Source organism: Oncorhynchus masou, chromosome 16 (genome assembly GCF_036934945.1).
Source record: "Oncorhynchus masou masou isolate Uvic2021 chromosome 16, UVic_Omas_1.1, whole genome shotgun sequence".
NCBI classification, from domain to species: domain Eukaryota; kingdom Metazoa; phylum Chordata; class Actinopteri; order Salmoniformes; family Salmonidae; genus Oncorhynchus; species Oncorhynchus masou.
In genome coordinates this window covers 18,984,066-18,998,063 of record NC_088227.1, presented here as the reverse complement: position 1 = coordinate 18,998,063, position 13,998 = coordinate 18,984,066, and the positions used below count along the sequence as shown (strand labels likewise).

Sequence of the window (13,998 nt, the reverse complement as noted above, 5' to 3'; positions counted from 1 at the left end):
GTTTATTCCGTTTATATTCGATAAACGTACCACTTTGAAACTGTATGTGAGAAGCATTGACAATGCTACACATCACACGCAAAACTGGTGTGACTTCTTTTACCGTCATCGTTGCCGTAGGCGACGCTATGCGTTTTGAAAAAGTGCCTCCTTTTGCGCTTCAGTCATTGTGGCTTGAGTCGCGCAGCACTGACATTTCAGCACTTTCTTGGAGGGCCAGCTACCGCGCCTCAGACTTGCTTTGGAAAACGGTCGTCTTCAATGCCATTTTATCAAGGTGATTATTGAACAAATCCCTGAGAAGCAATGGATAATATTTTAGAGAACGTATCTTTTACTGGACATTCTGTGTTTTACAACTTTACTGACGATTGGATACCTGCTGAAAGAGAAACTATTGATTTTATTATAAGATGTGTCATACCGACTGTGTATATTCTGATCATAACGATTGGATTGTTGGGCAACATTACCTTGGTTAAGATTTTTATCACCAACAGTGCAATGAGGAGCGTCCCCAACATATTTATTTCGAGTTTGGCAGCTGGGGATCTTTTGCTTTTGGTCACTTGTGTTCCAGTGGATGCGTTCAGATACTTCTTTGAGGAGTGGATCTTCGGTGTTGTGGCTTGCAAACTAATTCCGGTCATTCAACTCACTTCAGTCGGAGTCTCGGTGTTCACTCTCACTGCACTAAGCGCGGACAGGTAAGATGAAGAATAGGATAATGTGAAATATCCTTAATGCCAATATTGTTATGTATACTGTACCTAATTTACGACATTGTAAATGTTATGGCAATTGCATGCTAAGGTGATAGAACAATTAACATACAGTGCCTTCGGGAATGTATTCAGACTAGAGGTCGACAGATTATGATTTTTCAACTCTGATACTGATACGATTATTGGAGGCTTTTGCAAAAAAGCCGATACCGATTAATCGGCTGATTTAAAAATAAAAATAAATAATGTATTTGTAATGAAGACAATTACAACAATACTGAATTAACACTGATTTTAACTTAATATAATACATCAATAATATCAATTTAGCCTCAAGTAGATAATGAAACATGTTCAATTTGTTTTAAATAATGCAAAAACAAAGTGTTGGAGAAGAACGTAAAAGTGCAATATGGGCTATGTAAGAAAGCTAACGTTTTCAGTTCCTTGCTCAGAACATGAGAACATATATGAAAGCTGGTGGTTCCTTTTAACATGAGTCTTCAATATTCCCAGGTAAGAAGTTTTAGGTTGTAGTTATTATAGGACTATTTCCCTCTATACTATTTGTATTTCATTAACCTTTGACTATTGGATGTTCTTATAGGCACTTTAGTATTGCCAGTGTAACAGTATAGCTTCCGTCCCTCTCCTCGCTCCTCCCTGGGCTCGAACCAGCAACACAATGACAACAGCCACTACATCAAAGCGTTACCCATGCAAAGCAAGGGAAACAACCACCCCAAGGCTCAGAGCGAGTGAAGTTTGAAACTCTATTAGAGCGCGGTAACTAGCCAGCCATTTCACTTCGGTCACACCAGCCTCATCTCGGGAGTTGATAGGTTTGAAGTCATAAACTGCTTCTGCCTACCACCACTCAGTCAAATACTTAGATACTTGTATGCTCAGTCATATATGCAACACAGGAAACGCTAGATAATATCTAGTAATATCATCAACCATGTGTAGTTAACTAGTGATTATGATTGATTGTTTTTTTATAAGATAAGTTTAATACTAGCTAGCAACTTACCTTGGCTTCCTGCATTTGCATAACAGGCCTTGTGGAGTGCAACGAGTGTCACGCCCTGGTCGAAGTATATTGTGTTTGTCTTCATTTATTTGGTCAGGCCAGGGTGTGACATGGGTTTATTGTGGTGTGTTTTGTCTTGGGGGTGTCTAGCATAGTCTATGGCTGCCTGAGGCGGTTCTCAATCAGAGGCAGGTGATTTTCGTTGTCTCTGATTGGGAACCATATTTAGGCAGCCATATTCTTTGAGTATTTCGTGGGTGATTGTTCCTGTCTCTGTGTTTGTTGTCACCAGATAGGCTGTATAGGTTTTCACGTTCCGTTTGTTGTTTTTGTATTATTCGTTTTTCATCGTCATTAAACATGTATCAAGAATTCCACGCTGCATTTTGGTCCGACTCTCTTCCACCAGACGAAAGCCGTTACAGAATCACCCACCACAATGGGACCAAGCGGCGTGGTAACAGGCAACAGCAACAGCAGGAGAAACATAATAAGGATTTCTGGACTTGGGAGGAAATCCTAAACGGAGAAGGACCCTGGGCTCAGCCTGGAGAATATCGCCGCCCCAAAGAAGAACTGGAGGCAGGGAAAGTGGAGAGGCGCCGGTATGAGGAGGCAGCACGGCGACTCGGAAGGAAGCCCGAGAGTCAGCCCCAAAAATTTATTGGGGGGGGTCTCAGGGAGAGTGTGGCAGAGTCAGGAGTCAGACCTGAGCCAACTCTCCCTGTTTATCGTGAGGAGCCAAGGAGGAGACCAGAACCAGAGCCGGTGTTGGAGGTGAGCGAAGCAGAGACTGTGAAGGAGTTAATGGGGAAATTGGAGGAGAGAGAAATGAGGGAGTTGCTGTGTTGGTGCTTTTTGCATGGAATTCGCCTGACAGAGCGTGTCGGGGATTTGATGGCACCTGGGTCAGCGCTCCATACTCGTCCTGAGGTGCGTGTTAGTCGGCTGGTGAAGTTGGTGCCAGCCTCACGCACCAGGCCTCCTGTGCACATCCCTAGCCTTGCACGTCCTGTGCCAGCACTGCTCTCAAGATCTCCAGTACGCCTTCACGGTCTAGCCCATCCTGTGCCACCTCCACACACCAGCCCTCCGGTGGCAGCTCCCCGCACCAGGCTTCCTGTGCGTGTCCTTGGCCCAGTACCACCAGTGCCAGCACCACGCATCAGGCCTACAGTGCGCCTCGCCTCTCCAGCGCTGCCGGAGCCTTCCTCCTCTCCTGCGCTGCCGGAGTCTTCCGCCTGTTCAGCGCTGCCGGAGCCTTCCTCCTCTACAGCGCTACCAGAGTCTCTCGCCTGTTTAGCGCAGCCAGAGCTGCCAGTCTGCATTGAGCAGCCAGAGCTGTCAGTCTTCATGGAACAGTCAGAGCTGCCAGTCTGCATGGAGCAGCCAGAGCTGTCAGTCTGCATGGAGCAGCCAGAAATGCCAGTCTGCATGGAGCAGCCAGAGCCGCCAATCAGCATGGAGCAGCCAGAGCTGCCAGTCAGCATGGAGCAGCCAGAGCCGTCAGTCTGCCAGGATCCGCCAGTCAGCCAGACTCTTCCAGATCCGCCAGTCAGCCAGACTCTTCCAGATCCGCCAGTCAGCCAGACTCTTCCAGATCCGCCAGTCAGCCAGACTCTTCCAGATCCGCCAGTCAGCCAGGATCTGCCAGAACCGCCAGCCAGCCAGGTTCTGCCGGATCCAACTACCTGCCTGAGCTTCCTCTCAGTGCTGAGCTTCCTCTCAGTGCTGGGCTTCCTCTCAGTCCCGAGCTTCCCCTCAGTCTCGAGCTGCCTCAGTCCCGAGCTGCCCCTCAGTCCCGAGCTGCCCCTCAGTCCAGTGGGGTTCTGGGTGAGGACTACTAGGCCATGGTTGGTGAGGGTGGACTATCCTAGGACGCGAGGAAGAGGGACTAAGACATTGATAGAGTGGGGTCCACGTCCCGCGCCGGAGCCGCCACCATGGACAGACGCCCACCCGGACCCTTCGCTATTGTTTTAATGGGCATCTGGGAGTCCGCACCTTAGGGGGGGGGGGGGGGGTTCTGTCACGCCCTGGTCGAAGTATATTGTGTTTGTCTTCATTTATTTGGTCAAGCCAGGGTGTGACATGGGTTTATTGTGGTGTGTTTTGTCTTGGGGGTGTCTAGCATAGTCTATGGCTGCCTGAGGCGATTCTCAATCAGAGGCAGGTGATTTTCGTTGTCTCTGATTGGGAACCATATTTAGGCAGCCATATTCTTTGAGTATTTCGTGGGTGATTGTTCCTGTCTCTGTGTTTGTTGTCACCAGATAGGCTGTATAGGTTTTCACGTTCCGTTTGTTGTTTTTGTATTATTCGTTTTTCATCGTCATTAAACATGTATCAAGAATACCACGCTGCATTTTGGTCCGACTCTCTTCCACCAGACGAAAGCCGTTACAACGAGAGAGAGGCAGGTCTGCGTTGGACTAGTTAACTGTAAGGTTGCAAGATTAGATCCCCCGAGCTGGCAAGGAGAAAATCTGTCTTTCTGCCCCTGAACGGGGAAGTTAACCCACCGTTCCTAGGCCGTCATTGAAAATAAGAATGTGTTCTTAACTGACTTGCTTAGTTAAATAAAGATTAAATAAAGGTGAAAAAAAAAAACGCCGGCCAAAAATACCGATTTCCGATTGTTATGAAAACTTGAAATCTGTCCTAATTAATCGGCCATTCCGATTAATCGGTCGACCTCCGATTCAGACCCCTTTTCCCACATTTTGTTACGTTACAGCCTTATTCTAAAATGGATTGAATATTTTTTTCCCTCAGCAATCTACACACAGTACCCCATAATGACAAATCGAAAACAGTTTAGATATATTTGCAAATGTATACAAATAAATACCTTATTTACAAGTGTATTCTGACCTTTTGCTATTAGACTAGAAATTAAGCTCAGGTGCATCCTGTTTACATTAATCATCCTTGATATGTTTCTACAACTTGAATGGAGTCCACCTGTGGTAAATTCAATTGATTGAACATTATTTGGAAAGACATGCACCAGTCTATATAAATAAGGTCCCACAGTTGATAGTGCATGTCAGAAAAAATCAAGCCATGAGGTCGAAGGAATTGTCAGTAGAGCTCAGAGACAGGATTGTGTCGAAGCACATGTCTGCAGCATTTAAGGTCCCCCAAAACACAGTGGCCCCCATCATTCTTAAATGGAAGAAGTTTGGAACCACCAAGACTCTTCCTGGAGCTGGCCGCTTGGCCAAACTGAGCGATCAGGGGAGAAGGGCCTTGGTCAGGGAGGTGACCCAGAACCCGATGTTCACTCTGACAGAGCTCTAGAGTTCCTCTGCGGAGATGGGAAACCTTCCAGAAAGACAACCATCTCTGCAGCACTCCACCAATCAGGCCTTTATGGTAGAGTGGCCAGACGGAAGCCACTCCTCAGTAAAAGGCACATTGTAGCCCACTTGCAGTTTGCCAAAAGGCACCTAAATACTCTGACCATGAGAAACAATATTCTCTGGTCTGATGAAACCAAGATTGAACTCTTTGGCCTGAATACCAATTGTCACATCTGGAGGAAACCTGGCACCATCTCTATGGTGAAGCATGGTGGTGGCAGCATCATGCTGTGGGGATGTTTTTCAGCGGCAGGGACTGGGAGACTAGTCAGGACCGAGGGAAAGATGAAAGGAGCAAAGTACAGTGAGATCCTTGATGAAAACCTGCTCTAGTCTGCTCAGGACCTCAGACTGGGTTGAAGGTAGCTTCCAACAGGACAATGACTCTAAGAACACAGCCAAGACAATGCAGGAGTGGCTTCGGGACAAGTCTCAATGTCCTTGAGGGGCCCAGTTTGAGCCTGGACTTGAAACCAATCGAACATCTCTGGAGCGACCTGAAAATAGCTGTGTAGCAACGCACCCCATCCAACCTGACAGAGCTTGAGAGGATCTGCAGAGAAGAATGGGAGAAAACCCCCAAATACAGGTGTGCCAAGCTTGTAGCATCATACCCAAGAAGACTAAATGCTGTAATCACTGCCAGAGCTACTTCAACAAAGTCCTGAGTAAAGGATCTGAATACTTATGCAAATTAGATGTTTCCTTTTTTTATTTAATAAATTAACAAACATTTCTAAACCTGTTTCTTTGTCATTATGGGGTATTGTGTGTAGACTGATGAGGATAAATCTATTTTAGAATAAGGCTGTAACGTAAGAAAATGTGGAAAAAGTCAAGGGGTCTGAATAGTTTCCGAAGGCACTGTATGTAATTATTAATGATTAATCCATTTTTATGACTGATTAGTTTTAATGACAAGTGTCTGATCCCTAAACTATATCCCCAAGTGTTATCATAATTGAATGCTGGGCAATTGTCACTGACAAATCTGTTCATTTTTTGATTGACAGACCAAGTGTATCCCCAGAATTATTTTAAAGGGATCAAATAGTGTACACCTGCTGGTTGTACTAACTTCAATAAGCCCAATTTGTGTTATATTGTTTTATTCAGGTGAGACACATGGTTAAATGGCCATTTATCGTCCCTGGAAGGAGCAGCATGAATGTGGAGATTGGAATAGATTGATACATGAGACATTCAGGAGGCGTCACAGTCAGAAGTATCTGCGCAGCGCATCATTTATTGTCTGCGTGTGTATGGTTGAAAGGGCAATCATGCCCGCATCTTTGTTTGGGACCTTAATTTGACCCAGCCCCCACTTTCCTTTCTTCTCCTCCACATACCCTCAACAAGACCACTGGTGCTTGGAGACATTGACCTTCTCAAGTGACCATTCTATACCCCCACAAATAGCTTGTCTTCTGGTATTAAGAGCTCCTTCCTCAGCTAAAAGTTCACTGATGTCATAAATTCCTGGGCTGCCAAATATTGATTTAGTACATTTAAAAAAATTATTATTATCAAATTAAAGTCCATGCGATTTTCTGATAAAAAATAATACCCCATTGTGCAGGCCATGATAGGGGTCGGAAGATGGTGCTTTGTAATTAGCCTTTCTATGTCACTAACCGTAATCCAGAGCGATATCAGTTGGAGGAAATGTTTGGCTGTGTCACTCTTCACCGGAAATGACCATGACTGTTGGCCATCCCTGTCACTAGGAGCTATTAGGACAGCCATATGGTGAGATTACAGTCTAAAGCTGTTCTCTTTATGGTCTCCCTAGTCCATTTGAGCATGTAATGTGAGCAATGAAAATACACCATTTATATGCTTACCCTATGTGATGGCTTAAAAGAATGTAATCTTGTTAGCACTCCTTTGGGCGCTTGCTCTCAAGCATAAAAACACAAAGAAGTGGGATTACAGCGGTTTACTACAATAAATGCATAAGCATTTTCTCTGGTGAGATATCAAAGACTGTCAGTTTTTCTGCGCTTGCCTGTTCTTGCCTGAGGCAGCATAGTCTTTGACTATGGCGGATTTCTACAGGGGCAGAGGGCAGCTGAGGCTGGTGTAACAGCACAGTTAAGGGCTTCCAATGGAGATTCTCCTCCAAACCAGACATTTAATCAGCAGAAATATAATTTAGAAAACTGTCAGAAGGTGAAAAATCTTCCATCATTGAAGCATAAAAAAAGCCTTCATGCCCTGTGGAGCACACTTCCTCTGTTGCACCCTCATTTAATATATTTCTTCCCATTATATGACTTAGCAGGAATGGATTATTTTGTGCACATAGCACTGAGTGTTGATTTACACAGGAGATAAGTCCAAAGTCTAACCTTCAAATGAGTTGTATTGATCAGCTTGTAAACATTTTGGTTTCAACATTTAGATTCACTTTGGGAGCAGTGCAGGAACACATTGCTGTTTCAGTTGAATAATTAGAATTTCATTCAGTGGCAATTATTGTAATTAATGTGGGTTTGTTGTAGACAGGACAGTAATTAATTAGCTAGTGCAATCATAATGCACTTCATAGGTCTCCTACATGTTTACAATATCACCAACAATCTATGAAGCTACTATTCTGTGCCAATGGACTCAAGAGATGCCATGTCTTTGTCAAAGCCTCTTCATTTTGCAAAGAGGAAGAAAGTTAATTAGATTGATTAACTATAATCACAATACCAAGTCGCTCTGGATATGAGCGTCTGCTAAATGATTAAAATATAAATGTAAATGATATTTCAATTTACACAAGAAAATTAGAGCAGTAAGGACAGCTGGACATTTAATTGCATGAAAAAGACTGCTTTTAATGTCATTTCAAAGGATCAAGATGAAGGAGCACTAATATTTTTCTATGGTTTTGTTGTGTTTCCAGGTACAAAGCCATTGTGAATCCTATGGACATCCAGACATCCAGTGCCGTGTTCTGGACATGTCTGAAAGCTGTGTCCATCTGGGTGATCTCCGTCATGCTGGCGGTGCCCGAGGCCATCTTCTCGCAGGTAGTACACATCCAGGACAAGAATGTGACCTTCACCGCCTGTGTGCCCTATCCCCTTTCCAACGACATGCATCCCAAGATCCACTCCATCCTCATATTCCTGGTGTACTTCCTGATTCCCCTGGGGATCATCTCTGTATACTACTTCCACATCGCCCGGACTCTAGTCAAGAGTGCTCACGACATGCCTGGAGAGATCAGTGAGCACACGAAGAGACAGGTAGGTAACAACAACAGCAACATGTTGCTGCCTGTATCTCAAACATGTCACAAATGAGGTTTGGCTGTTGCAGTTGTGGTTATTTGGAATGCTAGACGGCATTTTAAGAACATCAGGTAATTTACTGGATGTCGTTAGCTGCTAGAGTGCACGTTTGAAGTCAAAGAAACTGAACTGCATCACACATTTTTCACTATTTTTGACATAACTCTGGAACCGTTGTTATAGGTTTAAATGGAAGGAGGCTCTAGGTTGTAATGCAGATATTTCCACATGTAGCCTAATACACCAAGTAAGTATTTAAAGTTTGTAAAGGGCAAGTACAGGACATTGTCAAGATGTATCACTGATTGTTGCATGGATGCTTGATCTTTACTGTCTACAGGGGTAAAAAAAAATGATAGGTCAGGGGAAGGGTGAGGTAAATTATAAATGTAAGCAATGATCTGGTCGACTACATTTAATTGAGGGTCCATTGACCAAAGCATAGTAAATCAGATGCTTCTTTGCCGTTAAGAACGTCCAATGAATCATCGAACAAATGGGCTTGAATCCAGATCAGGGCCGACCCAAAACCCAAACCCAGCTTCCAATCACTGACATCCTGACTCAGACCTAGACCTGAACCCAAGTCATAATATATTCAAGTAGCCTCAGGAGCCTGTTGACACTGACCAATGTGAGGTTGTCATCAACAATGAGCAATACATAGTAAACAACTAGTGATGAGTGGTGCTGGAAGGCCTCCATGTGTTGTCTTATTTACAGTTAGTAAGTCCTCCAGTTGAGGGAGCCCTAACCATCCACTCATTTATAATGTTAGACAACAAGAGGGCTGGGTCCCAGCTATCTTTTAGAGTAGATACAGTTTTATACTAGATTCACTGGGTGCGACACATAAAAATACAGAAACCTGGAGGATGACCGAATCATTGCACTTAAGCTTCCACTGTCTCTGCCTCACAGTAATCCCAACTTAATCAATGTTATTGTCTCTAGATTTGTTTCTGGTTTTTTTTTGTATTTGAAATCAAATGAGTTAATAATCTGGGTGTACCTTTGGATTAGAAGGACAACACAGACTATTGACGTGGTGCATTGTGGTTGTGTTCTATTAGACATGCCCTATGGGGATTGGGCTGTAAGAGACTCAAGTTTCATTAAGAAGAAAACTCTGATAGCATCAGTCCCTATTGAAAAGCAGAAATGTATTTAACATTCATTATATGACAAGCTGCAGAAACCTGATGAAAGACAGGCTAGAGAGAGAGTGTGTGTGTGAAGACGAGAGAGAGAGAATATGCAGACTAAACATGATTCTGGTAAGTGTTTAAGACATTACAAAATATTTCTTGAATCACATCTAACAGGCATGACTTTATGAATAGTTATAGTAACAGTGGTCTTAACTGCTGTACAGTCAATTTTCAGTAAAGGCATTAGAAATAGGGCTTCTAGATATCATCTAATCTTTTTTTCTTTTGATTTACTCTGGAATAGAGATGGGTCCCTCCAATGGTATTTTAATTATTATAATTTTTTTACATAGATTTACAATTTAATATGAACAATAATGCTTCCCAGGCAGACACTGCTAGTGAATATGATTTCAGACGTGATATGTATGAATGAAAAGATACAGTCCAACCATCTCCCTTTGCCAGGGGCTGTGTTATGCTGTTATGATAACTAACATTCAGTCTGAGAGGGCATGACATCTCCGTCTATTTCTCTGTTATTAAAATAGTTTCTACTGATCCAATGCTACAGCTGTTTTAGTAACGGCATAAACTACATTCTATTTCAATGAAGCCCTTTATCTACTTCCCAGAGTCAGATGAACTTGTGGATACCATTTCTACAGTATGTCTCTGCGTACAGTAAGTTAGAGGTAGTTTTGTGAGACAATGCTAACTAGCGTTAGCACAATGACTGGATGTCTATGGTCAGAAAAATGAAGCAGATGGCCAGTCATTGTGCTAACGCTTGTTAGCAATTGCGCTAACGCTAGTTAGCAACTTCTATCAAACTGCACCCAGACATAAAAATGGTAGCTCACTTCATCTGACTCTGGGGAAGCAGATAAAGGGCTTCTTTGCCAAAATCCCTAAGTATCCCTTTAAAAACAATTGAAATGTTCACCACTTTCTCATCAATTTAGACAAAAATGTAGAGCTTATGAAATCTTAATTTACTCCTCTGCTTTTTAAATCTTTACTTCATGTAACATAACCATCTCATTTATAATTAACACCCCACACTTCTTGCAGAGAACAGCGAATACAACAATGAATAACTAACTGTGATGTGTTAATAACAATGCAGAAAATGTTCAGTTTACCTATGAAAGATTGTTGATACTGTGCCAAATCAAACAAAATGACACAATTTGATATCCTTATCAATGGTTAGCTTTACTATCTTACCAGATATAACAGCTTGCTATTGACTTACCTTTAAATACTCTTCTGAATCATTTGAAGTCGACTTCAATACAAGATACTGTCATGAACAAAATAAAGTAAAATGATCATACCGTATTCTTCTGTTGAAAAACCGAAAAGGATCTTGGGTAGAGTGCCAGGATCACTTGACTTGGTGGCTGCCAATGAATGGCGAGCTAAATCATGACATTTACCCAGGCTATTAAACTTACACAGGGTTGATTTTCAGAGCACCATCTCCTGCTCACCTCACTGATACGTTCAAATAGGTAGACTTGAAACTATTTTCAAACAATCTTAGCAGTACTCAGAAGCAATAGTCCTGCCATCAGTACTATTTGCCAGCCACTCTACTGTGGAATGAAGTATTGATTGGACTGGACCTTTTTAGTTTCAGATTTCCGCTAACGATGAAAGGCTCTCACAGTGAAGATATCTTTCACACTGCCTTATGCCAGGATACACTACACGAATTCGCCACGTTTTTGCCATCCCCGAAAATGTTCACGATCGGAGTAAAATTCTATGAATTTGGGCTAGGATCATTACATCGCGACTCACGTAGTTTGGGCGGGTGAAGGACTCACTGATGATGCCTGTCTGGTTCTCCAGACCCTGTCGGATGCCCTGAAATATTTTGATCGTGCATCTTGCAGTATGAGCAGTGCTATGACGCGATTGAGCAAGGACTACTGCCAATAGCCAATGAGCACTCAGCTTGTGATACCAAAACAATGATCGCAAAGAGAGAAGGAACAACAAACAGCACGCGGACGGAGGTGATGAAAGTCAGATTGCTGGAGCTGTGGAGAGAACGCAGCTGCCTTTTCAGTATTACCTACCTCTGTGTCCTACCATGGCACAAACAACAAATATATTGAATAGCAAGTATGTAGCATGCTAACTATAGGCTATAACTTTAATAAAACATGGTATATTACCTCCAATTCCCTCTGTAGAAAGTCCATACCTTCCATATCTGCCCAAACATTTACTAGTCCAAATTCTGCGCCTTCCGTCTCTTTTGATGTATCTGCACATAATAATGGGCACTTGCGCTGCTGGTGCTGGCACATGCAGAGAACAAATAGGCCTACACCTCTGCAGTGTAGGTAGCCTACAGTATGTCGGCTGATGTAGCCTCAAACAAATCGCAGAATATGAATACTGAAGCACATGTACAATCAAGATTTTAATTTGGTAACATTCAAAATCACATTTTATTTGTCACATACACATGGTTAGCAGATGTTAATGCGAGTGTAGCAAAATGCTTGTGCTTCTAGTTCCGACCATGCAGTAATATCTGACAAGTAATCTAACCTAACAATTTGTGACATGTAATAATTGTAAAATACTAAATCCTGTGTACGGTGTGGGAAGGCCTTAGAGAGCTGACTGAAGGGCAATCTAAGGGAGTACTGGTGGCTCTTGCTTGTGTGTTTGTTCATACTTGTTTGGTGTCTCTGGTAGATACTGTATTGAAACTGAAGGACAATAGCCATAATACTTGTAGCCTGTGCAAAATACAGAACAGAGTGATTTAGAGATTGTATTTTGTAGGCCTTCTGTATTCCTTCTGGAAGGAGGCCTTATGTATTTTGTACTCTGTAATCCTTCTGGAAGATTGACAGGGTTTTATGTTGAATATCATCATGCATTTTCAAACACTACATATTTATTTTCTTTCTTTTTCCAAGATGGAGACGAGAAAACGGCTGGCCAAAATTGTTCTGGTTTTTGTGGGCCTCTTTGCTCTTTGCTGGTTCCCCAACCATGTCTTGTACATGTACCGCTCCTTCAACTACCGTCAGATCGACTCCTCTCTGTCGCACCTCATCATCACCCTGCTGGCCCGGGTGCTAAGTTTCTCCAGCTCCTGTGTCAACCCGTTTGCCCTCTACCTGCTGAGTGAGAGTTTCCGCAGGCACTTCAACAGCTCACTGCACTGCAAGAGGAAGCCCCACCACGAACGCAACACTAGCTACCTGCAGCATACCTCAGCCATAAGAATGACCTCCATCAAGAAGACCACCCCTACTGTCATCAACGGACATGGCAACAGGCAGGAGGTCACTCTGTAGGTTTAGGATGTCACCTGATGACATGTAAGTGGTGGGAGTGGCACCAAAAAAAAGTTAAGTGCAAAGCTTTTACAAGGAGAACTATTATGAAAAGGTCATGCATGTGTGCTAAACAGAAAATGCTTTGTTTGAAGCTGTCTTGTCTATACATTCCCCACAATGCCACATATCACTGCTGATGAGATGATCACCCATGAACTTGTCAACAAATCTGTCTTGAGAGATTCCGGTATCCACAATGTTCCATTTTTCATGTTTTGTTGTGTCAATCTACATGTTTCACTTTACACAGTTTGCATAGATATATACTGTCTGCGAAACTGCAAACCCAAAGAGCAGGTAGTTCCCACGACAGGAAATCTATGTCCCTGTGTTTTTATTTATTTATTTCATCATTATTTAACCAGGTAGGCTAGTTGAGAACAAGTTCTCATTTGCAACTGCGACCTGGCCAAGACAAAGCAAAGTAGTTTGACACATACAACAACATCAAATCAAATTTTATTTGTCACATACACATGGTTAGCAGATGTTAATGCGAGTGTAGCGAAATGCTTGTGCTTCTAGTTCCGACAATGCAGTAATAACCAACAAGTAATCTAACTAACAATTCCAAAACTACTGTCTTATACACACAAGTGTAAGGGGATAAAGAATATGTACATAAAGATATATGAATGAGTGATGGTACAGAGCAGCATAAGCAAGATACAGTAGATGGTATCGAGTACAGTATATACATGAGATGAGTATGTAAACAAAGTGGCATAGTTAAAGTGGCTAGTGATACATGTATTACATAAAGATTCAGTAGATGATATAGAGTACAGTATATACGTATACATATGAGATGAATAATGTAGGGTATGTAAACATTATTTTAGGTAGCATTGTTTAAAGTGGCTAGTGATATATTTTACATCATTTCCCATCAATTCCCATTATTAAAGTGGCTGGAGTTGAGTCAGTGTGTTAGTGGTGGCTCAATGTTAGTGGTGGCTGTTTAACAGCCTGATGGCCTTGAGATAGAAGCTGTTTTTCAGTCTCTCGGTCCCAACTTTGATGCACCTGTACTGACCTCGCCTTCTGGATGATAGCGGGGTGA

The 13,998-nt window shown here is 42.7% G+C and overlaps 1 protein-coding gene across 1 annotated transcript; it reads left to right on the top strand.

The window, feature by feature from the left end:
- Nucleotides 1-220: 220 nt before the first annotated feature.
- LOC135557197 (neuromedin-B receptor-like) lies at nt 221-13,041 on the top strand. Its single transcript, XM_064990399.1, has 3 exons — nt 221-707; nt 8,020-8,365; nt 12,510-13,041. The coding sequence occupies exons 1-3, from the start codon at nt 307-309 to the stop codon at nt 12,891-12,893; spliced, it is 1,131 nt and encodes a 376-aa protein (XP_064846471.1). The 5' UTR covers nt 221-306; the 3' UTR covers nt 12,894-13,041.
- The last annotated feature ends 957 nt before the right edge of the window (nt 13,042-13,998 follow it).